Source organism: Fusarium musae, chromosome 7, assembly GCF_019915245.1.
Source record: "Fusarium musae strain F31 chromosome 7, whole genome shotgun sequence".
Taxonomy (NCBI): Eukaryota; Fungi; Ascomycota; class Sordariomycetes; order Hypocreales; family Nectriaceae; genus Fusarium; species Fusarium musae.
In genome coordinates, this window is record NC_058393.1 from 1,351,921 (window position 1) to 1,374,176 (window position 22,256).

The 22,256-nt window shown below is 49.1% G+C and overlaps 6 protein-coding genes across 6 annotated transcripts; 3 read left to right on the forward strand and 3 right to left on the reverse strand.

Moving 5' to 3' along the window:
* Positions 1-331: 331 nt before the first annotated feature.
* J7337_009614 (uncharacterized protein) lies at positions 332-1,589 on the reverse strand (the record flags this gene model as incomplete). Its single annotated transcript, XM_044827209.1, has 4 exons — positions 332-375; positions 431-987; positions 1,038-1,380; positions 1,472-1,589. The coding sequence occupies 4 exons, from the start codon at positions 1,587-1,589 to the stop codon at positions 332-334; spliced, it is 1,062 nt and encodes a 353-aa protein (XP_044677803.1).
* A 7,921-nt stretch (positions 1,590-9,510) lies between these two features.
* Positions 9,511-10,400, forward strand: J7337_009615 (uncharacterized protein; the record flags this gene model as incomplete). Its single annotated transcript, XM_044827210.1, has 3 exons — positions 9,511-9,544; positions 9,666-9,763; positions 9,828-10,400. 3 exons carry the CDS (start codon positions 9,511-9,513, stop codon positions 10,398-10,400), a joined length of 705 nt encoding a protein of 234 aa, XP_044677804.1.
* A 384-nt stretch (positions 10,401-10,784) lies between these two features.
* Positions 10,785-11,573, reverse strand: J7337_009616 (uncharacterized protein; the record flags this gene model as incomplete). Its single annotated transcript, XM_044827211.1, has 1 exon — positions 10,785-11,573. The coding sequence occupies one exon, from the start codon at positions 11,571-11,573 to the stop codon at positions 10,785-10,787; it is 789 nt and encodes a 262-aa protein (XP_044677805.1).
* A 1,157-nt stretch (positions 11,574-12,730) lies between these two features.
* Positions 12,731-13,800, forward strand: J7337_009617 (uncharacterized protein; the record flags this gene model as incomplete). The annotated part of the gene is made up of 2 exons (XM_044827212.1): positions 12,731-12,736; positions 12,793-13,800. The coding sequence occupies 2 exons, from the start codon at positions 12,731-12,733 to the stop codon at positions 13,798-13,800; spliced, it is 1,014 nt and encodes a 337-aa protein (XP_044677806.1).
* Positions 13,801-15,484: 1,684 nt separating this feature from the next.
* Positions 15,485-18,181, forward strand: CDC48 (AAA ATPase cdc48; the record flags this gene model as incomplete). Its single annotated transcript, XM_044827213.1, has 5 exons — positions 15,485-15,534; positions 15,609-15,636; positions 15,692-15,747; positions 15,799-16,048; positions 16,100-18,181. The coding sequence occupies 5 exons, from the start codon at positions 15,485-15,487 to the stop codon at positions 18,179-18,181; spliced, it is 2,466 nt and encodes an 821-aa protein (XP_044677807.1).
* Positions 18,182-19,139: 958 nt separating this feature from the next.
* On the reverse strand, positions 19,140-19,684 carry J7337_009619 (uncharacterized protein; the record flags this gene model as incomplete). The annotated part of the gene is made up of 2 exons (XM_044827214.1): positions 19,140-19,491; positions 19,554-19,684. The coding sequence occupies 2 exons, from the start codon at positions 19,682-19,684 to the stop codon at positions 19,140-19,142; spliced, it is 483 nt and encodes a 160-aa protein (XP_044677808.1).
* Positions 19,685-22,256: the final 2,572 nt, after the last annotated feature.

The following is a 22,256-nucleotide window of genomic DNA, read 5'->3' on the forward strand; positions in this document are numbered from 1 at the left end:
TAAAATCCTTCTCCCTTTAAAAAGACGTTTTTGTGATACAAGGCAACTCAACTCCCATCCATCAACCGGAAAATCCTTACAAAGAAACGGAACCAAGGTCGACCTGGGCACAGCCAAAGCTAGTAGTATATCTGGCGTAACGGGTGAGCCGGACCGTCAGTATCCGTCGTCGACCCAAGGAGTCACGCAGTTGTTGACTTGCGCCTTCGCTCCTCCGGTGTGACGAGTACAAGAAAAAATCGTGAGCCATATCCCCGTGGCCCATCTAAACAGTGTCGTTATTAAGTTCGAGGGTATTCGTGTTTTATGACAGCAAGAAAAAAAAGATCGTTTAGATGAGACCACAGAGACGCAGGTTCTCTTGGATGATGATATCTGCAGCTTGTTAGAATACTGGAATTTGGACAACACTCGAGTCGGGGTAACTGACCGTTGACAGCCGCCATGACGAAGCGGATCTGAGTGGTATCGGTTGCGCAGGTGAAATGGGTATAGATCTGCTTGGTCTCGTGTTGGTTCAAACTGACGAAACGATTGAGGATGTAATCGCAAGCCGCGGCATAGTCGTCACCGCCCTCGTAGTCGGGAAAGTAGTTCTTCATGGGGCTGACAGGCAGCTTCTCCTTGAAGCGATCGATCTTGTTGAGGAACAGAATGATCGATGTCTTGATGAACCACCTTGAGTTGCAGATGGAATCGAAGAGAGTAAGAGCCTCCTGCATTCGGTTGACAGTCTCATCCTCAAACAGGAGCTGATCGTACTCGGAGATGGCAACCAGGAAAAGAATGGTGGTGACGTTCTCAAAGCAGTGAATCCACTTCTTTCGCTCGGATCTTTGACCACCGACGTCGAACATTCTGTATGTAAGGTCGCCGATGATGAATGTGGTCTCGGTAATACCGGTGGTCTTGACACGAGATCGGAGAACATCCTGGTCGTTTGGCATGTAATCAGGAGCGGCGATGCGAGCAATGTTGTCGAAGTAGCTATTGGAGGTTAGTAAACGAAAGTAGTTGTTTCCCTCGGATACACATACTATCGGGCTGAGTCGTTAAGCTGGTACTCGCGAGATCGCTTAAAACATTCTTGCACACCGCGATCCTTCCATAAAGCCTCAATGGCGCTACCAACCTCAGGGGGCAGGACGTCGCCTTCGATCTGAGCGGGCTGCATGAAGATGGTCTGAACGTGGTACTCCATACGCTGGTCCTCGAGAGGAAGCTCGAGAGACTCCATAGCCTCGAGGATAACACGCATTGACTGAACAGTGTTGCTGAAGATGATTTCCTTGAAGGATTCCCGCTCGTCGCGCGAGTAGCCACCCTCGTGAATGAGCTTCATCTGCTTGAGAATGGTGGACTTTCCAGATTCACCAGCACCTGTGAGCGTGTTAGAAAGCGGCCCGATCGACAGTCTTCGCGACTCATTGCGTTGAGGATCGCGCGTGACCGAAGTAATTGGCAAACATACCGAGCAGAAGCATCTTGATCTCGTTTCGCTGCATCATCTTGTCGCGCTTGAGCTGGTTCTCAATCTCCTCATTCCGGGCCTTGCCCTCCTTCTCCTCTGTGCTCATTCCGCAACCCATTGTGACGGTAGCGCTGTTTACTTCTTTTTTCTTTCTTTTCTTTCTCCGCAAGGTTTATAGGGAATGCTGGGACTGATTAAACAAGGTCGACGACGCGGTGTTTACGTGTGCCGTCGTGGTCGCGAAACAGGTGGGTGGATGGGTATAATCTAGAGCCGTCGACGTTAGTGATTAACAACGCTCGAAGTCGTGGCTCTAACGAAAAGACAATCTGGTCGAGGGTAAAAGGATCCCGACTTGTCAAGGTATAGAGAAGAGAAAAGAGATGAGATGGAAAAAGCAGACGAAAGCGAAGGCGAAGGCGATGTAAGGTTGAGGTAAGGTGAAAAGGTGGAGTGAAGGAAGAGAAAAGGAGATGCAGAAGCAGCTTTTGGCGTAGCGCAAGTAACTGGGGACCGGGACCACGACTAACTGGGACTAAGGTGCGCATTACGACTGGGGGAGAAGAGAGGCTGCAATTTGGGGCACGACACACGAGTCGTGCCAGCAAAGGCCAAAAAGGCCCAGCCCAGGGCGGAATCTCTCGCGCCTCCTCCCCTGGGCCAGGGGGTGAGGGGCCCCCTAGGCCTAAAGGTTGCAGCTTTTTAGGTAGCCCGGGGGGTGGAGAACAGGGGGTGTACAGTAAGGTAGGTATCGTCGGGTGGTACCTCATTATGCTGCCCGTTCTGGGATTGAGGTGATCAAGTGAAGAAGAGAAAGAAATGAACAGGCGCAACCGCGTAGAGAACTGCGATGTGGTAACTAACCTTCTGAACTGACCTCACAATATCGCTTGAGCTCTGCAGACAGTAACAAACTTGGATTGTGATGTCCTGGCGCGGCGGCGGCGAAATGGTGTTCCCTCTTCTTCACAGGTGATGATACGTCGATGCTTGAATAGTAAAGAAATGGAGAGGCAAAAGCGGCTGGCGGGTATGTGGATGAATTGGGATGGATGTGACAGGACAGGACAGGACAAGCGGGTGGGAATGAAGATGAGAATGGGACGAACAGCCCTGGTAGAGTAGATACAGTAGGAGGAACCCTAAATAAACGGACTGGAAGCCGGAACGGGCACAAAGCAGCAATCACAGAGAGGCGGGACTGTGGTTTTAGAAAGGAGAGAGAATGAGTTCACAGACAGCAGAAGCAGAAGCAGAATTAAAGACGGTGGTGGGTGGACGCAATTAGGAGAGAGGGAAAAAAGGATGCGGCCGGGGACACCGTCAACGAAAGTGTAGCGGCTGCTGATTGGATACAAGGCAGAAAAGAGGCGTGCCTTGAGCTTTTGGAGCCAGCCAGATGGGAACTGGTCTGCCACTGGAAGCCAAAGAAGAGAAAAAGAAAATGAGATGAGATGAGCCATCCCAGTCAGGTACAGTACAGTACCGCTTGTTTTGCAGAGAACCCCGGTGTTTATCTGGTACCTTTCTGGTAAACCTTACCTACTAGAGTTGGTTAGCAGGGTCCTCTGCTACTGTACCGCTTTAGCCCCAGACACTTTCATTTACAGTACATTAAGATCCATGGCTCTCGTTTATTACCCGGGTTCATGTACAGATTGGGTGAGTGGAAGATGGTTTCACAGTCTGTCTGCCCATCATCACGAGCCGCTGAATCAACAGAGAGGTACTCTGTATGAAAGCTAGAACTCCTCATATAACGACATACCTCAGGAAATCTCTCTTTGCTCAAAGTTGGAAGGCAATTGCTGTCGAAGCAAATCGTACGGTACTCAAATTGTACCTGAACTGAGGGTCAGGGAACTCTGGACCCTGGTAGCCATCCAATGCTTACAGCAACATCCTGGAGGTTATCAAAGCGGACTCCAGGGGACAGACCCTCTCTGTATGCACTCCATTTCATCACCATCAGTGCACTTTCAGAGAGATTGGAGAGCATCAAGAGCACGCCAGGTCCCTGACAAGGCCACCTCGGTATCATCACCAGAGTGAAAGTCCTGCGCAGTCTCTAATTCCTGGGGTCACCTTACAAAGATACACAAATCCACTGCTTGCATCCATCCAAGCATACAGTGTGGAAATTCCTCAGCGCAGCCTTGAGCTCGGAGCCTCCCCCACTTCAGTATCGCTTGAGAGATCCAGCTTCTACTGGACACGCCCCATGTCGTAAGTGGTCGATCCATTGGTTGCCCAGCAAAGCTCCCACTGGTTCTGGCTCGTGACGGGAACCAAAGCCATCCATTCAAGGCATTTGAAATGCATGGTGATGATCATCGCATTCTGCTGTGACAGTGCTGCATGGCGGGCGATAGGAGGAAACTTACCAGCGCCTGCAGAGAGCCGGTTCCTCCATTGAACAACATGCTTAGACCCGTCCTCAAACGAGCGAGCCTTTTCCAGGAACCAATTCAACGCCAGACCAGACCAGGACCACGATGAGGTGGAGTAATGGTGCCATCTACTTGGCTGTGGGTATCCATGGGAGATGGGCATGGCATGGCATGGTTTCTAAGTTGGAGCGAACGGGCAGGCATTGACAAACCCGTCTCATCAGCTAATGAAGCGATGACTTGACTCTCGCAAAAGGAAAAGCATCCGCTACCTAGCTACTATCTAAATGCCTGCTCCTACTCCAGTCGCTCGTTACACATCGCCATGCTCTCTGCTCTATTGCCGGTTGCAGAACAACTTGATTAGCTTTGGAAGCCAGTGGAGCTTTGTCGTTCGTCCCAATCGATTCAGACAAGACCTGGCCTTCTGGGGTATAGCGTCTTGCCCGGCGGCGGGATGATCATGAAAGCCAAAGTACAGACCGGCGATCAAATGAATCAGAAAGGGCATCCAGTGGGAGGGAGGGAGACTATGAATAGTGGCAGAAGCTAGGTACGACACTGATGACGATGTGAAATTGTAAATGTTTTTACAGTTCGAAAGGCAATCGGACACGGCCGAGAAATTACTTTTTCGACGGTTCGTTTCCAGAATATCAATAGTAAGTTATCAGTCATATATCGCAATTGAAAGTGCTGAAAGAACGGCACCACACACGAACATGGCAGTCTCTGTAAGTCAATTTCAGCAGCCATATATACTCCGTACTGTACGGAGAACCAACCGATCTACGGTCAACGAAACATATACAAATAGGGGCCATCCCGATGAACTGGGGAGTTGTTACAGCTCTTGGATGGCTTCGATGCCCGGGACGATGGGCTAATAATAAGGCTGGCTGGTATAGGCTCGAGCGAGATGACTAAGTGCATGATACTGATGAAGCTCTGTTCTGCAGTTGAAACACCCTTCATACAGAACTCGGACCCAGTCTTGATGTTTGTTGTTTGAGGCTTTGAGCTTGATAAAGCCGTAGAGCCGTAGAGTTGCAGTCTTGATCATTTCGGCTCGGATCCGAGTTTCGTTCAACCTGCAGCGTCCATCACAGGCCAGGGAACTTGATCCGAAACGTCAGGCCAGGTCAGGTTCTCAAATCCATCGAGGTGTGCTATAAGTGAGTGCCCTGAGCTTAATACGACGTTAGAACGGCGAATATTCGTCTGTGGTCGTGTTCAGGAGTGACTGAGTACAGTATCTTGCGTAATATGATGTTGCGATTGGCCAGCAGCTGCTGTTACAGCTTAGGTACTCCGTACGGGTTGACGCAAGAGTCAAAGTGCTGGGGGCTCCATGTCATTCTCACGATGGTACCTTGCATCATGATCCATTTGTTTTCGTTTTCAGAGCATCTGTGGGTATCAGGTATCGTCAACAAACACTCTCAAAAGTTAATTACAGTGCAAGTTTCAGGCTTGGCTATCATTTCTCACATGTACTTACTGTCATGGTGTCTGTCAGCGATACATACTTTACATGCCGTCATCATCGCCATCATCAATAACACCGCTCCTCAGCTTGAGACAATATCGGCCCATTGCATGGAGGCGCGTCTGTCCCGCCTCCCGCAGTCAATCGGCATTATCTTGGTATTATCGTCCACCTCCAACAGTGCCGTGTCCTACTGTATCCATCTTCTCCGCATTGTTGCTCCTTTTGTGCCCTCAACTCCAGCTAATCAACGTTTCAGTCGTTTGAAGCATCTTGACTGAGCAGTCTACATTGTCACTATGGCTCCACATAGGCCACTGAATGTCAAATGATACTGCTAGTCTGGCAAGCTCCTTGTCCCCTGACCGGGGTCTTCCTAGTTGATGGGTCGCTGCAGACGCTACTAAAGGGGGATCGCCCGAGAAGCGTAGAGGCGCCAAGGGTCCTTCAGTCACTAGCAGCAGCGCTTTTCGGCACAGAAGCCATCTAGAAGAGGAACTGCAGTCTTGATCAAGAATCTCCGGTCTGAGCTACGTATTGGATCTGTGCAGGCTCATTTTAGTTGGCATGAACCATGGCCTGTAGCAAGCTGCTATTATGAACCTATCTCCTACTCTGTATGTAATATTCATACTGTAACAGAATAACTCGGGAACAGCTTGTGCGGCTGGCAGCAGGAACATGCTACACTAGCACCGTACTACGCACTTTATTTGCGACACAGCTTGCATCTTGTGCCCTAGTGTCTCGTCGGAGTTAACGAACCTTTATCCTCTCAACGGTCGAAGCGTATCGGGTCTATTCAGCACTCAAGATCATGGTTCTCTTCTGTCAACAGATCTACAGCTAGTGAGAGGAAGTGCCAGCTTCTGGGTGTCGCTGCGACATTCCGTCGATCATCAAGGAGCCGCGTGAGGCAGGGGACTTGGGCATGGCGGTCCGTCCGGTATCAAACGACCATATAGACAGACACTCAGACCTTTTGTTGTTCGTGTCTTTCTTGACTGACATTGACACTGACCGTTTAGCTATCATGATCGACAAAGTCCGAGCAAACAATCTGGGAATAGTTACAAAGTTCGTTTCGTTTCTGGTGTCTCCTGCCCGGTTAAGCATTCCCGTATTACCTATCCGTACACTGTCCCCCAAGCCCCCTGTGAAGAGGCTTGTAAGTATGTACGTATGTAATATCGTCGCGACTGACTCAAGCGTAGCGGGCTTTTGGTGAGAGAACTAACTACTAACTTAGCCTTTATGGAGTACGTAGAAGTGGCCGTGATCCAATCAACACCATAGATCTTCCCAGTGAAATGGACGCTGAGAGCTGAGCATCCTCAAAAGCCTCGGCCACACCCTCAACGGTAATTGGCCCATTTCAGTAATTGACAGTTTTGTTTAGTGGACGTCTGCCTCAAGGCGATTCCGTGTTGGCCCACACGTTTCTTTGGTGGTTGGTTGGCAGGCCGTGTCTCCATGTTGGTGATCAGACCTCTCCGAGTTCCTGGGATCTCTGATCACCTGCGCTCCAGAATCAAGATGTTTGTCAATATTTGGTAGAAAGCGTTATCCGGATTCCACCGGCCAAAGTTTAATGTCAGCCCACTTGCTTTTTTGGAATTGTTTCAAGATTGTTCGTTCTTTGGGGGAGTGATCGGTCCATTAAATCTATTCGCTAAGATCCAAGTCTCAGATCTTGAACCTCACATTGAATGATTGGTTATCCTTGCTCTGAGCTTCCGAGTTCCAGGAACTTGGTGCTCAGCACACGAACGATATGATGTTGATCATCATCATCATCTATGATACATGGGCGCTCGACTGCGTCCGTTCTGATCGATGTTGTCATAACTTTCCCACGGCCATGCGGATATCGCTGGCTGGAAATAGGTACTGTGTCACGAACTCAAGACCACCCACCCTTGCTAGCTGAGGGAGCTCTCGGACCCCAAATTTCGCGTGGGCTCTTGAAGAAATAAAGCAATTTAAACAGCACCGAGACCACTCAGACTTTCAAGCTCCAGCACGATATTCATTTAGCGAAGTGGAGTTTATCAAGTTTCTAGACGGGACCATTTCCTCAAACAGGGTGGCCACATGGCAGGCTTGTTCCGCTTTTGATCTACTCCTGATGCTCATGATATGCGAATCATCTCCAATACAACCTCTGAATGGCATCATCACGGGTTGGTAACCAACCGAGGCTGAGAACAAGATTAAATATGCTTCTCTTTTCCATTCGATGTAACATATGATCTTTGGTTGCTAACTTTAGTATCGTGGACTGATTTCCAGTATTACACGCCCAGCACATTCACACAAAGACGATGGCTACGCTACCTTCTCAACGAAGACTCTCTTATAACAAGAGTTGCGAATCTTTGTAACAACCACTTGCTCATTGTTCCTCGATCCTCACTTATGTTGAGAGATTTGTATCAGACCTGGCTCTGGAAACTTTGGTAGGATGAGACTAGCATGAGCATGACGAGTCCCCGGAACAGACAATCCACTCCAGGATACATACTGAAAGAGCTACTGTCAAGTGACAAACCTGACCACAACTTGATCAACTCGGATTAGACAGCTCAAGTGACGGTTGAAGCCGCTCAGACTCTTGGCCAAACATGAAACGGACATTCAGCGATCTGGTGTGCGGATGAGACGATCTAGGTCAGCCTCTAACGATTTCCCACGCAGACGATGAATGACGGTCTTGAGTATGCAATCGCAATAGGAACGCCGCTCTGTCTACAGGATAGTAAAGCCTGTACCAACAAGAACTGTTGAGGCGGTTGAGTTATACATGATATGGCAAGTAGAACTTGTTAGGAGTCAGACAAAGACGATGTGACGACCACCCGAGCAAGCCACAAAACTTCTTCCGAAGCAATTTCGAGCGAAGCTCTGGATCTGTACTTCCACGATGCGTTGATGTTAGCCTTGGGTCGGCTTTTGGGTCATTGGATGATCGTTGGCATGCGAGTCAACATGATTCTATCCAAGGTTGAGGTCAGTTTGGCGATACAACTCTCAACCAAATACCTGATAGAGGGCAGTGCCGAGTCAACGGGACTCGGTCAGGCATTGAAGTTGGCTTGAATATTCGTATAGACATCGGGAATGGCAAATCTTGAGGATCGAAAGTCTGTTTCCAGGCCAAAGCTTCTCAGCCTAACCAGAGACACTGATTGAGAATGGAGGCGTATAAACCAAATCCCATAACAGGAAATCAGTTATTAGCGGGCTGCCACTATCACTTATAAGCTTCCAAAGCCCTTTACTAGTTGTTATTAAAGTTTGGTCTTGTCAAAAACACCTTCCAATTGCTTTGTTCCTTTGCCTCGACTTGACACCTAGTGGCTGAAACTTTGTATAAGAATTTGCCGGCAGATTTGAGCATTTGTATAATTCGCAACGAATGTTCGTTGATGATTCTAGATGGTGCAGATATTGTTATAATAACTATCGACATTTGTATAAATAATTGACGCTTGTGATGAAGAAGAGAAGAGATCATCGAAGAGAGTAGGCATTCTATCCATCTGGTGTATGAGAGGTCTAGAGCCCACATGATTGGCCAATGGCTCATCTCAATACTGGAAGCATTTGCCCGATCGTTAGATCAAGACTCATTTATGTTCAGGTGTTGATTGAAGTCTGTTTCCAGGACAAGCATGAAACATTCACTCTTCAGAAATCACTCTCCTAAGGTTGTTCGACGTTGCAGTGTTGAAGCTGGTCTGAAACATTGGGTGGCTGGATCAATAGATGCATGCGATAGTAGGATCTCCAAGGTCTAGTTAGATCTCTGCCGCCATTAAACAAGTTCCTCTCGGCCCGGGAGTGCTCTGAAGAGGCCTCGCGTCTATGAAGATGGCAAAGGGCAAGGAGGTGGCAGGGAAATTGGTGATAGTTGGGTGCCGTATATAGACGAATAGGTAGGTAGCTATACCCGTCTTGGCACCATACAAGTATCACCGTAGCTTGGCGGCGCCACTAATTGACAACACTTGCAGATCGCCAACTCAACACCAGAGCCCAAGCTTCAACTTTCTCACCGACAGAGCCCAGAACAACGGGAACGACAAAAAGATCCTCTTCTTGAGTAGACAAAACGGGAAACGGTTGGAATTGGACTATTCAGACTTCGAAATAGCAAAATGTCTATTCCTATGCATCGACTGGGCGGTCGCGGTACGTCATCACAAAGAACATACCTAGAAGTTGTTGTTTTGCGCCGGAATCGGCAACGCCAGAATTCGAAGTGCGGCGCTTTGATACGAGACGTCAAACACTGACAGTTGGATCTGGTTAGCCTTTGCCCACGACGATGACGATATTGAGCAAGAGTACGACCGATTGAGAGACCTGGCGCGAGCCGAGGCGGAAAAGCGCAACGATTGCTTCGCGCGCGTACGTTTGAATACAACTCATGTCGGCCAGAGGGCAATATACAGCCAGCTAACTTTGCTTGCAGTCGCGTCAAGCATATGAAGATGGCGATGGTGCTGGAGCAAAGGAGCTCTCTAATCAGGGCAAGGCACATGCTGCCCGTATGGATGATTACAACCAGCAAGCAGCCGATTTCATCTTTCGTGAGAACAACGCCTCTGGCCGTGTAGAGGCGGACTCGATTGACCTTCACGGTCTCTATGTCGAGGAGGCTGAGCGTATTCTTGAGGATCGCATTCGCGCAGACCAGCGCAATGGACAGACACATCTCTATGCCATCGTCGGCAAGGGACACCACTCAGCTGGTGGTGTCCAAAAGCTCAAGCCCAAGGTCGAGGAGCTGTGCCAAGAACTTGGTCTCCGGTACGAAACCGATGAGGACAACACAGGACGGATTATCATCAACCTCCAGGGCGGAGATCCCATCCCTCCCTCGCACTCTGGTGGTTACGGTGGTCACCATGGTGGGCAGCAGCATCACCAGCCTCAGCATCATCAGCCTCAGCACCACCAGCAGGGACAGCAGAACGATGACGACGGACAGGTGCTGTCCTGGATTCTAAAGAAGTTGGAGAAGGCCTGCTGTGTGGTCATGTAAACCTTGGATATACTATACTCTTCTGAGTTGCCATTTGTGGAATGCTTCTTTAGACTGCTTCTTTCACGCATTTATACCCTGATCTTGAGGGGTTAAGAGAGATTCTGGCTTTCTGGATCTGTTTCTTGTGATTACTCTATCTTGTCAAGCATTCTGGAAAGGCTAGATAATATAGACGAAAGACATGCGAAACGCTCATGTTAAGAATTGAATTGATGGGGATATGTATAAAGTCTTTGTTTGCTCGCTAGACATAGGAAAGCTGTATTATATGTAGATCAAGGCTCCTGTATACCCAAATGCATCTGTGAAATCGAACGCTCTAACCTTTTGTTGCAATGTATTCAAAAGTCTCATCCGCCACTTTTCTTAGACATTCGTGGCTTATGCTTCAGTCGAGTCCTTGATGTTAATCATCTCCTGGCTCTCTGTAGGTTTAGGAGCCTTACAGAGAGTGAACCCAACAGCCTCGCAGATTATCGCGACCACCATCTCCATGATTATACCAGCACCTAGATACAACCAAACATCCTGCTTGTGGCCGCCGAGGATGAGAGCGCAGGTGTAGGCAAGTCGGACAACAACAAAGGGCAGAGAAGCACCAACGGCGATAAGAAGTCGATGCTCGCCATCGGCAATGTAGGACTGGCTACGGAGAGCAAGGAAGAACTGGCCCAAAACCAAGACAAGTACAATAATCATGAGGATAACACCAATCTTGCACTCGGAGTTGTACTTGACACTGGGAGAGGAGCCGTCGAGTTCGTAGTCCGAGTTGGCACCGCCAACTGAGATAAGGATAATGGCAGCAAGCATCAGAAGTTGGATCGCCCGCTGATAGATTGGTAGAACGCCGGGGCCGCCCTGCCGCTTGATAGAGTCGAAGCAACGACTAAGCAGGCCGAGAAGGATAAGAATCAAGGGGCCGAGACCGAGACCGTTCAGGGTAAGCCAGCCGACGTAGAGGCTTGCGTTGCTCGGGTCATTGATGGTTGCAAGAAGCATTGAAGAGCCGATTAGACGGGCAAGTGATAGGATGCAGATATAGAGCCAGCCAGCAGTTCGTCCAAAGCCATGAGTCTTGCAGAGAAAGAGGGCTCCGATAAGGATGAAGCTATAGATGACAATCTCGGCGATGGCGATGTCATCGTGAGTGTCCATAGGTCGAGCCATTGTAGTTGAATTTGCTGTGGTAAGTGTGTGAACAGAAAGTCAGTCGAGTTACAAGACGGTTCTTGGAGAATGGTTGGCTTGTAAATGTATTGATGGTAGGGGAAGAGTATGGAGTAAAGATGTGGTGATTGTATTGTCGTTCTGATCTATTGAATATTCCTCTCAACTCGAGAGATACAGGCATACTTATACATGTCACCGTCGACTCACATTCCTAGATTGAATATAGGAGATGCTGTATAGTCGGCACAACGGCAACATCATAGCCTCAGTTTCTCCCCACTGAATATGGACAGCTCGAGAGAGTTACCCAAACGAGACAATATGCCTTACCGGATATGTATGAGAAACAGAGACTTAACCATAAACCTTGCCGCTGTGTGGCATCAGATTTCCGAGATACAGGGTCGCATGCAAAATGTGAATGCGATATGCCTCAAAGGCTGGGTTCATTCATCGAATCGTATGCCCAATTCGGTTTAGCTCGAGATCTGCTCAAATGGGCTGGTCTGTGGCTGTAACGAACCTAACCTTGTAGGGCTGTCTATTCGAGTGCCGTGATCCGTGTGAACGACCAGAGCGAGAGCGAATATGTTAGTCAGTGACGCTTCTTCTGCATGTAGGATCGTGGCTTATACCTGCAAGGGAAAGTTCTTTGCTAAATAGAATTCTAGATTCCCTTTTCTAGAAGTTCTTGAAACTGTAATTATCGATATCTGCCTAAGGTAAGGTAAGCTTATAAGGTAAGGTAGAGGGTATCTTTGTTACTTCGGCTTTGCCGCCTCAAACTATTCTCCTGCTGAAGAAATAGAGGAATCAAAATGGAACAGAAGCTCTCTGAATTACTGGTGCTTAGCTGATAACGAATTGCATTATACGAGGCCGTGATTTGACTCACTCGAGCTTGGTTCTGTTGGTCTAGGCATCAAGGGTCTTACAGGCCCGGGCACTAAGCTACGGTCACCCCACCTACACAAAGTGAGCCCTCCAAATGACGTCGAGCCTTTCTAAAATTCTCCAATCGACAACTTCCTCCACTAACGAGACCTCCATACCAACTTCGACAGCGCCGAAAGAGGCCTCATATCCACATACTACTACTATTTCCAACTGTATCTGCCGATCCAGGAAGATTGAATCTCTCCTCTCACCAGACGATGCCTGTGCGTCCCCCACTTTGTGACAACTTACACGACCCCTCAGCTAAATCATTACCCAGCTCATCATTGTCTCTGGACTACCTACCTCAGGCAAGTCGACACGATCACAACAACTTTACGATTACCTCTCCAAGCGCATCGTCGATTCTAAATATCGCCTACACCTCATCTCTGACGAATCACTCTCTATCTCCCGTTCCGTTTACGATCTTTCGAGTCTTCCAGCACATACCAGGTCTGCCAACGCCTCAGAGAAGGATGCTCGCGCTACAATATATGGCGCCGTGAAGCGCGTACTTAGCGACAAGGATATTGTAATTCTTGATGGCTTAAATTACATCAAGGGTTGGCGATACCAACTACACTGCGAATCTAAGGCTGTGCGCACACCGAGCTGTATACTGCAGATTGGATGCTCAGTGGATAAGGCACGGGAGATCAACGAGGCCAGACTAAGCAAGAGAGAGGCCGATACATCCAAGACTGTGAATACAGAAGAGGCAACGCCTTCAGATAGAACTTCTGGTGATACGATCGTGGAGTCTGCAGAGCCATATGAGCCCGGCAACTGGGACAACTTAGTCTTTCGATACGAAGAACCCAATCCCATGACCAGGTGGGATAGTCCTCTCTTCACGCTTATCTGGGAGGACGATGAGGCCCAAACCAACAAGGTCTTCTCCGACCTCTGGGACGCAATTGCCGGTGAAGCCCGTAAGGTTGTGCGCCCGAATCAAGCAACAATACAGCGCGGCCGTGAGGAAAGTGGTGACTACTTGTATCTCCTAGATCGCGAGACATCTGATGTTGTGAAGCGCATAGTCGAAGCACAGCGAGAGGGCGACGACGTTGACGAAGTACGGATACCGTCTGGGTCTGCAGAACTGACGATACATTTACCCGCGGGCAAGAAGGTTGGTCTCCCACAATTACAGAGACTAAGGAGAGCGTTCATGGGGTTGAATAGAGGTGGTATCGGATTGGAGGCTGTGGGCGATATGAAGTCTTCACGGCTGAGAGACACCTTTGTGACGTATCTTAATGATGCGTTTGAGAAGGATGAGTAGTATTTATCTCTATGAAGGTTGTGCCGTCATTGCAGATGATCTCAGTGCGGCTCCATATGATGGCTTTGTGATGCTTGATGTGCTACCTATAGAGTTTGATACTTGCTTCCATGATAACACATGAGCTTTCTCACAAGCCCAGGAGGTTCAGAATTGTTCATCGAGATACATCGCCGGGCGGAATATACCCGCGATGAAAAAATGAAACCAGCATAAGTAGTACATTCATACAAATGTGCTCGCCCATGGTGTCAATTATGAGTTGCACATACCAACAGAGCTTATGATTGGTTGTAGGTTCTGTAGCTCCAGGGTAGCCTTTGGATCACGAGGCATAGGAGACATAGGAGAGGAGAACACTTAGAATATATATTCAAAGCAACAAGAAAACTCGAATAGGTTTGAGATAGACTTAGCAAGCTTTGATTTTTGCTTTGTTGGTCTTGAGACTAATTATTTATGGCGCCCTTTTGAAATGTCGGAAGTTGTCTTGCTCCTTGGAGGTAACATCAGGCAGTGTAGCTACTAGTAGTTGCGATGATAGGTAAACATGAGAAGCTTGAAGCTTGGACAAAGAATAACTGCAGCTAGTACCTCACGGCCGAGAGGAAGTGTTTTGAGGAGGCCCAGATGCCCCGAGTCATAGCACGGCCCCGGTTGACACCATTCCTCACCTTGCCGACAAGTCATGGGTCGGTCCATCATGTTTGTCAGCAGTGTACAGTGGGTTACTGGATGATTCGAGTTTCAAGATGGCGAAGAGGCGAGAGGATTTATAAGATTCCTTGAAGAATTATAATGGGCAGAATAGCACCAGTGTTGGAAAATGGCGAGTGAGTCAAGACTTGATCCATAATAAGTATAGTTGGTATTGCCATCTGAGACGCTGAATGTCGAGGTACCTAGGCAACTGGGGCCGCGCAAGAGATGGAAGCCTTTGATCCACCATGACCGCCATATGCAGACAGTTTGGACAGTAGACCAAGCTACCAACCTAATGCAAGAGCTAATAAGTTCTGTCCACGGTTCCTGCGTGGCACTCAACAAGGTGGCGGGATCATGAGTGAAATATGTGTAAGAAAGGATAGTTTACGCAAGTAAATTCTAAATCATTACAGAGAAAACTTACAATTTCATTTGCGACTAAAACTCGCCTTATTACAGCACAATGGAAGCTTCTGCTGGCTTCCACCTCTTTTTGCCTTTGCAGTCGTCACTCTCTGTTTGCCTGTTGCTACCGCCTCTGCTTCATCATGCTAGTGCCAGCCTGGAGCCCCACCATCGAGCACGGCTGAGCTAAGCTACGTTTAACCCTGCAACATCATTGTTCCGACCCGATTTAGGGCATCCGGTGATATCATTGGCCCACAGCTGTGGCGGTCGGCCAGTGAATCGCTGTCAACAGTTCCGATGAGAGGGAAGGTGCCCTGTGGCCTTTGAGAACAGCTCGAACCTTACCTCCGACCTGACCTCTGCTTTAACTCCTGCATCTCTCAACCTTCGACACAAACTTTGTCTCTACATTTCCCCACGAATTATCCTCCTCTGCAATATCTATTTAAACCCACATTACACACGAAAGAGCCAGCACTTGGCTTTTTTACCTTGCAACACTCACAACTCCCCCTCCTTTCGTCATCACCGAGCCAGCATCAGCTTCGCCTGAAGCATCCAGATAACCATCATGGCTCCCCAGCCTGACGAGCACCACCCTCATAAGAAGGTCAACTTGACGTATGTGAACAACCAGATTTGGATATATTCCGATCACTGTTATTTTGGCAAGCGGAATTACTCACAAGATACAGCGACCCTTCCGGCGCCGAGGTCAAGAACGTTAGTTACATCCCATCTGATGAGATCCCCCAACCTGCCGCTAACCGCTGTGCAGGAAGATGATGTCGCGACCGCGATTCTGAAGAAGAAGAAGAAGCCCAATCAGTTGATGTAGGTGCTTTGCGCTGTACAGTTCGCATACAATTACTGACATCACCCAAGGGTCACCGATGCCGTCAACGATGACAACAGCATTATCGCCCTTTCCGAGGCCACTATGGATCAGCTCCAGCTTTTCCGAGGTGATACCGTTCTGGTTCGAGGCAAGAAGAGAAAGGACACCGTCCTCATTGTTCTTGCTGACGAGGAACTCGATGATGGCAGCGCTCGTATCAACCGAGTCGTTCGCCACAATTTGAGAGTCAAGCACGGTGATATGATCACTATCCACCCTTGCCCGGATATCAAATACGTCAGTAACCACCGAACTATAAAAATGAACTAGCTTCTAACACTTCTGCAGGCCAAACGAATTGCTGTTCTCCCCATCGCTGATACCGTCGAGGGTATCACCGGTTCCCTGTTCGACGTTTTCCTCGCTCCCTACTTCCGAGAAGCTTACCGACCTGTTCGCCAAGGAGACTTGTTTATCGTTCGCGGTGGTATGAGACAAGTAGAATTCAAGGTTGTCGAGGTCGATCCTCCCGAGTATGGTATCGTCGCACAAGATACCGTTATTCACTGCGAGGGCGAGCCTATCCAGCGAGACGAGGAAGAGAACAACCTCAACGAGGTTGGCTATGATGACATTGGTGGATGCCGAAAGCAAATGGCTCAGATCCGAGAGATGGTTGAGCTTCCTCTCCGACATCCCCAGCTTTTCAAGTCTATTGGTATCAAGCCTCCCCGAGGTGTTCTGCTCTACGGTCCCCCCGGTACCGGTAAGACTCTAATGGCTCGAGCTGTTGCCAACGAGACTGGCGCTTTCTTCTTCCTCATCAACGGTCCTGAGATCATGTCCAAGATGGCTGGTGAATCCGAATCAAATCTCCGAAAGGCTTTCGAGGAAGCTGAGAAGAACTCGCCTGCCATCATCTTCATAGATGAGATTGATTCTATCGCCCCCAAGCGTGAGAAGACCAATGGTGAGGTCGAGCGACGAGTCGTCTCTCAGCTCCTTACCCTCATGGACGGTATGAAGGCCCGCTCCAACGTCGTCGTGATGGCTGCTACCAACCGTCCCAACTCTATCGATCCCGCCCTTCGACGATTCGGCCGTTTCGATCGTGAGGTCGACATTGGTATCCCTGACCCCACTGGCCGTCTTGAGATCCTTCAGATCCACACCAAGAATATGAAGCTCGGCGATGACGTCGACCTGGAGCAGATTGCCTCCGAGACACACGGTTACGTCGGTTCCGATGTTGCTGCCCTCTGCTCTGAGGCCGCTATGCAGCAGATCCGTGAGAAGATGGATCTCATCGATCTCGACGAGGACACAATTGATGCCGAGGTTCTCGACTCTCTCGGCGTCACCATGGAAAACTTCCGTTTCGCCCTTGGTGTGTCCAATCCCTCGGCTCTTCGCGAGGTCGCCGTCGTCGAGGTTCCCAATGTTCGCTGGGAGGACATTGGTGGTCTCGAGGAGGTCAAGCAGGATCTCAAGGAGAACGTTCAGTACCCTGTCGATCACCCCGAGAAGTACCTCAAGTTCGGTATGTCTCCTTCTCGAGGTGTACTGTTCTTTGGTCCTCCTGGTACTGGTAAAACTATGTTGGCCAAGGCCGTTGCCAACGAGTGTGCCGCCAACTTCATCTCTGTCAAGGGACCTGAGCTTCTCAGCATGTGGTTTGGTGAGTCTGAGAGCAACATCCGAGACATCTTCGACAAGGCCCGTGCTGCCGCCCCTTGCGTTGTCTTCCTTGACGAACTTGACTCCATTGCTAAGGCTCGCGGTGGATCCATGGGTGATGCTGGCGGTGCCTCTGACCGTGTCGTCAACCAGCTCCTGACTGAGATGGATGGTATGACTTCAAAGAAGAACGTTTTCGTCATTGGCGCCACCAACCGACCCGAGCAGCTCGACCCTGCTCTGTGCCGACCTGGTCGTCTCGATTCGCTCATCTACGTACCTCTGCCCGATGAGCCTGGTCGTCTCAGCATTATCAAAGCGCAGCTCCGCAAGACCCCCATCGCCTCCGACATCGATTTCGGCTACATCGCCTCCAAGACCCACGGTTTCTCTGGTGCTGATATCGGTTTTATCACACAGCGTGCTGTCAAGATCGCCATCAAGGAGTCTATCGCTGCCGATATCGAGCGCCAAAAGGCTCGCGAGGCTGCTGGTGACGAGATGGACACAGACGAGGATGCTGAGGACCCCGTGCCCGAGTTGACCAAGGCCCACTTCGAGGAGGCCATGCAGATGGCTCGCCGGTCAGTATCTGACGTTGAGATTCGCCGGTACGAGGCTTTTGCCCAACAGATGAAGAACGCTGGTCCTGGTGCCTTCTTCAAGTTCCCCGAGGCCGGTGCCGAGGCTGCTGGTGCTGACGGTGGTAACTCATTTGGCGATGCTGGCAATGATGATGATCTCTACGACTAAGGACGGCAACGACTGGATGGACATGAGTCCTTTGTATTCTAATAATTTCACTCGCACATCTCTACATTGGCTCGTAGGCTGCTAGTGAGCAATCTACTCACGCATTCTATGCGGCTGATATTCGAATGGGAGTTGGTAGAATGGTAGAGGAAAGAAGAACGGCAACCTGATCCTGGCATTTCTGATGAGCCAGAAGGGTATGAAAGTAGTCTCAGTGTGGCTCGAGACGGATTTGCGTTTGATAGATGATGAAATTGATTCCCTTAGCTTTATGTCGAGTCTAAGAGTGATTGTTTCCTGTGTGCTAAATTGATTATACTATGTTAACAGACGTCATAAATCTTTGTCGAGACAGCCGCTTCCTGCTTGGCCCCTGTAGTGTTTATTACCTTTGTTACAAGTTTCTTGTTGAACGGTCGCCTAATGCAATGAAGCTGAGAGCTCCATCAGTCTGCAGCCGGAAATCAACATTTCTCGCCGTCACGTTAGAGATATTCATGAAAGTACATCAGCATTGTGGCGCCAAGAGCAGACATTAATTTTTCACCGTAGCAAAATCGTCAGAGAATGTCATCAAGGTAATGTCTATTCATTTGTGTCATACGTAGTTATCGTCTCGTATCCCTGTTTTCAGGAACCTATCTCCCTTCCAACGCCCGATTATATATAATATGAGTGAGTTTGCTGTTCAAGAAAGGCCCTCGTTCAGCTATTCTTTTGAGCGTATCCTGACCTGTCCGGGTTTGCGCATGTAGGACATGTTGATGTATGATGGGTGGTAAGCACCCGAGTTATCGAAGCCTTCGTTGTTGGGCTTCTCGCATTGTTTGGATTTTCTCTTCGATTTTGTCGTGATTCAGAATGCCGGGCATATATCCTGATGCGACGAGATGCCATGTCTTCTATCACCTCCTGACATTAGAATTTCTCTTTAAAGGTTTCAAGCTATAGCCGCCTCTTAAGCGGTTCCTTCGTCCTCGATGTCGCAAACAGCTTCTAGGCTCTCCCTGGTGACGCGAAGAGCCTCCTCGATTACCGACACCGGCACAGCAAGACTAGGTTTAGCATCAGCCGCACCGTTGGTCTTGGGGGCATCGCCGTTTGTGGCGGGCTTGGCACTCGTTCCGTTCGAGCTCGATGATATGGGGTTGAGGGCAGAATCGTGGCGGACATCTTCGAGCACGCGACTCAGTAGGGCGGGAAAGGTTGTGACTTCGCCAGAGCGCAGCAGAGCGAGCGCATGCGATTGGATAACCGTGGGCCAGTTCGTAGAATGAGAGTTCAGCGCGTGGAGAAGAGCATCTTGTATTCTTGGATAATGGGTTAGTAGGTTGTCATGATGGAAACTGGCGAGGGAGGGTGGGGGGCGTACTTTGAGACGTGACCGTCACGCAGAAGAACTGTGTTGATTTGGGACCGTAAATCTGGATCCAGAGTCGCCTGTGTGTGGTTTGCGGCGCTGGATGGCACCTTGACGGGGGTAGAGGGTGCGTTGTTGGACATGATGGCGATGCAGGTGGAGGATAATCAAGTTTGGTCCCGCTGAGGAAGAGCGTAGACGGGAGAAGACGGGAAGTGTCGATCTGAGCGGACTCTTGGTCAACCGCATTAGCTTCCCCTTCAATACTGAGCCAAATATCGTGTACAAGACACAGCGAGAGCTTTCGATCGGTCGCTCCGAAGCTCGAATGTTGCCCGCTGCGTCAGGAGTGTCGCTTCGTCTATCTCCTAGATAACAATTGAACTAGAACAATACGGTTAGCGGCATTCTCCGACTTGATCAAAGGGCCAAAATGGAGCTTTTACCCACCCACAATGTATCGCTAGAGCTCAACTGAATGATACAGAAGATAGAGGTTGATCGTCAGAATGTAGTAGCAAGGCTGAGGCTGGGGATAAAAGCTTCAGGGCACACAAGGCTGAAGTATATCTGGGCCTGATTGGGCGCAATACTCCACTCTGGCTGTGGCGGTGCTTGACAGAGAAACTTATTGTCCTCCTATCAACCAATCCCAATATTGGAAGAATAAACAACACAATAAGCTGTAACTACTAACTTAGAACAAGCACTTACACGCCCTGGACGGCAATGAGATGAGAACTTAGCAAGACATCTCATTTGGTTAATAGAAGCCTCAGTAGAGCACAATGGAACTGTTCCTTCAAATCCATTGTCATTTCTCACTGTACGTTTCAGAGAGGTTTTTGCGGTTTCTATCCCTGGTCAAGATCTCTTCGCTTGCTGAGTGGCTTGTTTACGATTTTGAACCCTAGTAAGTCTACCTAGTTCATTGATTTACACCACGCACTACATATCGCGAAAGAGATTTTGTCAAACTAATCAAACTCATCTTGTGGGCAACATCCGGTCTAAAAGAGATTGAGATGTCATGGCACTCCTTGTTTCACGAGATTTGGTGATATTGCACTGTGGACTTGGAAATTTCCGTCAACTCGACACGATCAGTCATATCTCAATGCTGTTGTCAATGACCATTGGAAGTACTGTTCCTGTCCAAGATAAGACAACGGGCTCAAGACATAGGTTCTATCTGTCATGTTTGTTCGTCATCTCGAAACAGCTTAACAGTAAGGCATGGTTAAGCGAAACTTAAGTCTTATGACAACTTCATGCAACAAGCAGAGTTATTAAACCATAAAGACATTAAGGTTAACGAAAAGAGCCTGAAGAAGTTCTGCCTGTATTTCAGCATTCTAGGCCAGGTGAATTATGACTCTATGGGAGAATTGTACTATTTAGATGTGAGTTCTTATTCAGTTTCTGGAGGCTGGCAGGGGGGGCATATCACGAGATATGGCAACACTGTATCTCTTGGGTATAACGTGAAAAGAGACGGCCGACAGTCGTACATCGTTCTTCAATACATATAATGGCCAGTAGGATGCGTCCAGGTTGCTCTCACTACGTTCCCTGACGCCATTTTCTTCCACGTCAATAATGTCTGTAGAGTTGAGTCAGACTTGAGACGCAAAACTCGTATCATCATGACAAGGTCCCCGCCATTGGGCTGGGTTGCAATTCTAAGGTGCCTCACGACCAAGCCAATGGGTTGGCCGCTCGCTTCGATATATTGGTCACGACATCGGAACAAACAAAAGTTATTCGCCATGGCTAATCTGGGATGCCGACGGCAGCGGACATATTGACCATCCTTTAAGAATGTCATCGACATGGTACGAGACGGTCTACTTACCCTGCATCCTCAAAAGTCGTTTCACTTGTGTAAGTCGTTGGAAGACAGACAACAAACAGATGCTCGTCTGACGGGGGGAAAGAGTTCCCCGTTCTGTGTACTAGGCATAACTTTGCGCCTTAAGAGGATGCAACCATCCTCATCCTTAACCAACAAGGACGATGCGGGTGTCATCCGGGGCGTACCATGGCCCATTGGTAGCACGATATGGCTATCGGGCTGACATTTGTGCCCATGACGATAAACGGACATACAAAGTTATGCCATGGTCGATGTCGATGGTGTTGAGCCCTGTGGTCGCTAGTGATTTGCCTTGGGTTATGCAATGCGTTCCGACGGGTACTTTACCCAGGCATCCACTTCACAGACTGGCGGTACGCGAATCACCAATCCATGTCAACTATCTCACCAGAAATCCCACTTTCGACTGAACTTGGACTGATGACTTACGGCCCGACCCGTTGGTATACCCGGTAATGACAGTTTCCCAGTTGGAGCCTGTATGTAGGAATTGCACTCACTCTTCACACCGACACATCACCGTCTCGTCTTGCTTGTTAACTTACCACGCCATGATCAAAGGAATTGAGCTTCCTGTAACAGTCTAGTGTAATTTTCCGGAAGCTTCGCTCCCCCGCGCTGCACGGCTCTGTCCCAAGCCATCACATGAGCCCTTGCTGCCGCGAGATGAGATAACTTGGGGAAGTCAACCGAATGTTCTTGGCTGGGGGGGCAGTTGCTTGTTCGGTAGCTCGCCAACCCCGGTAGCCACCCCAAACATTGCGGTCATAGTTGTATAGGCGGTGAACAGCACCCAGAAAGCAACAAAAAGGCCCTCATAGCGAAAGCTATCGCATCGA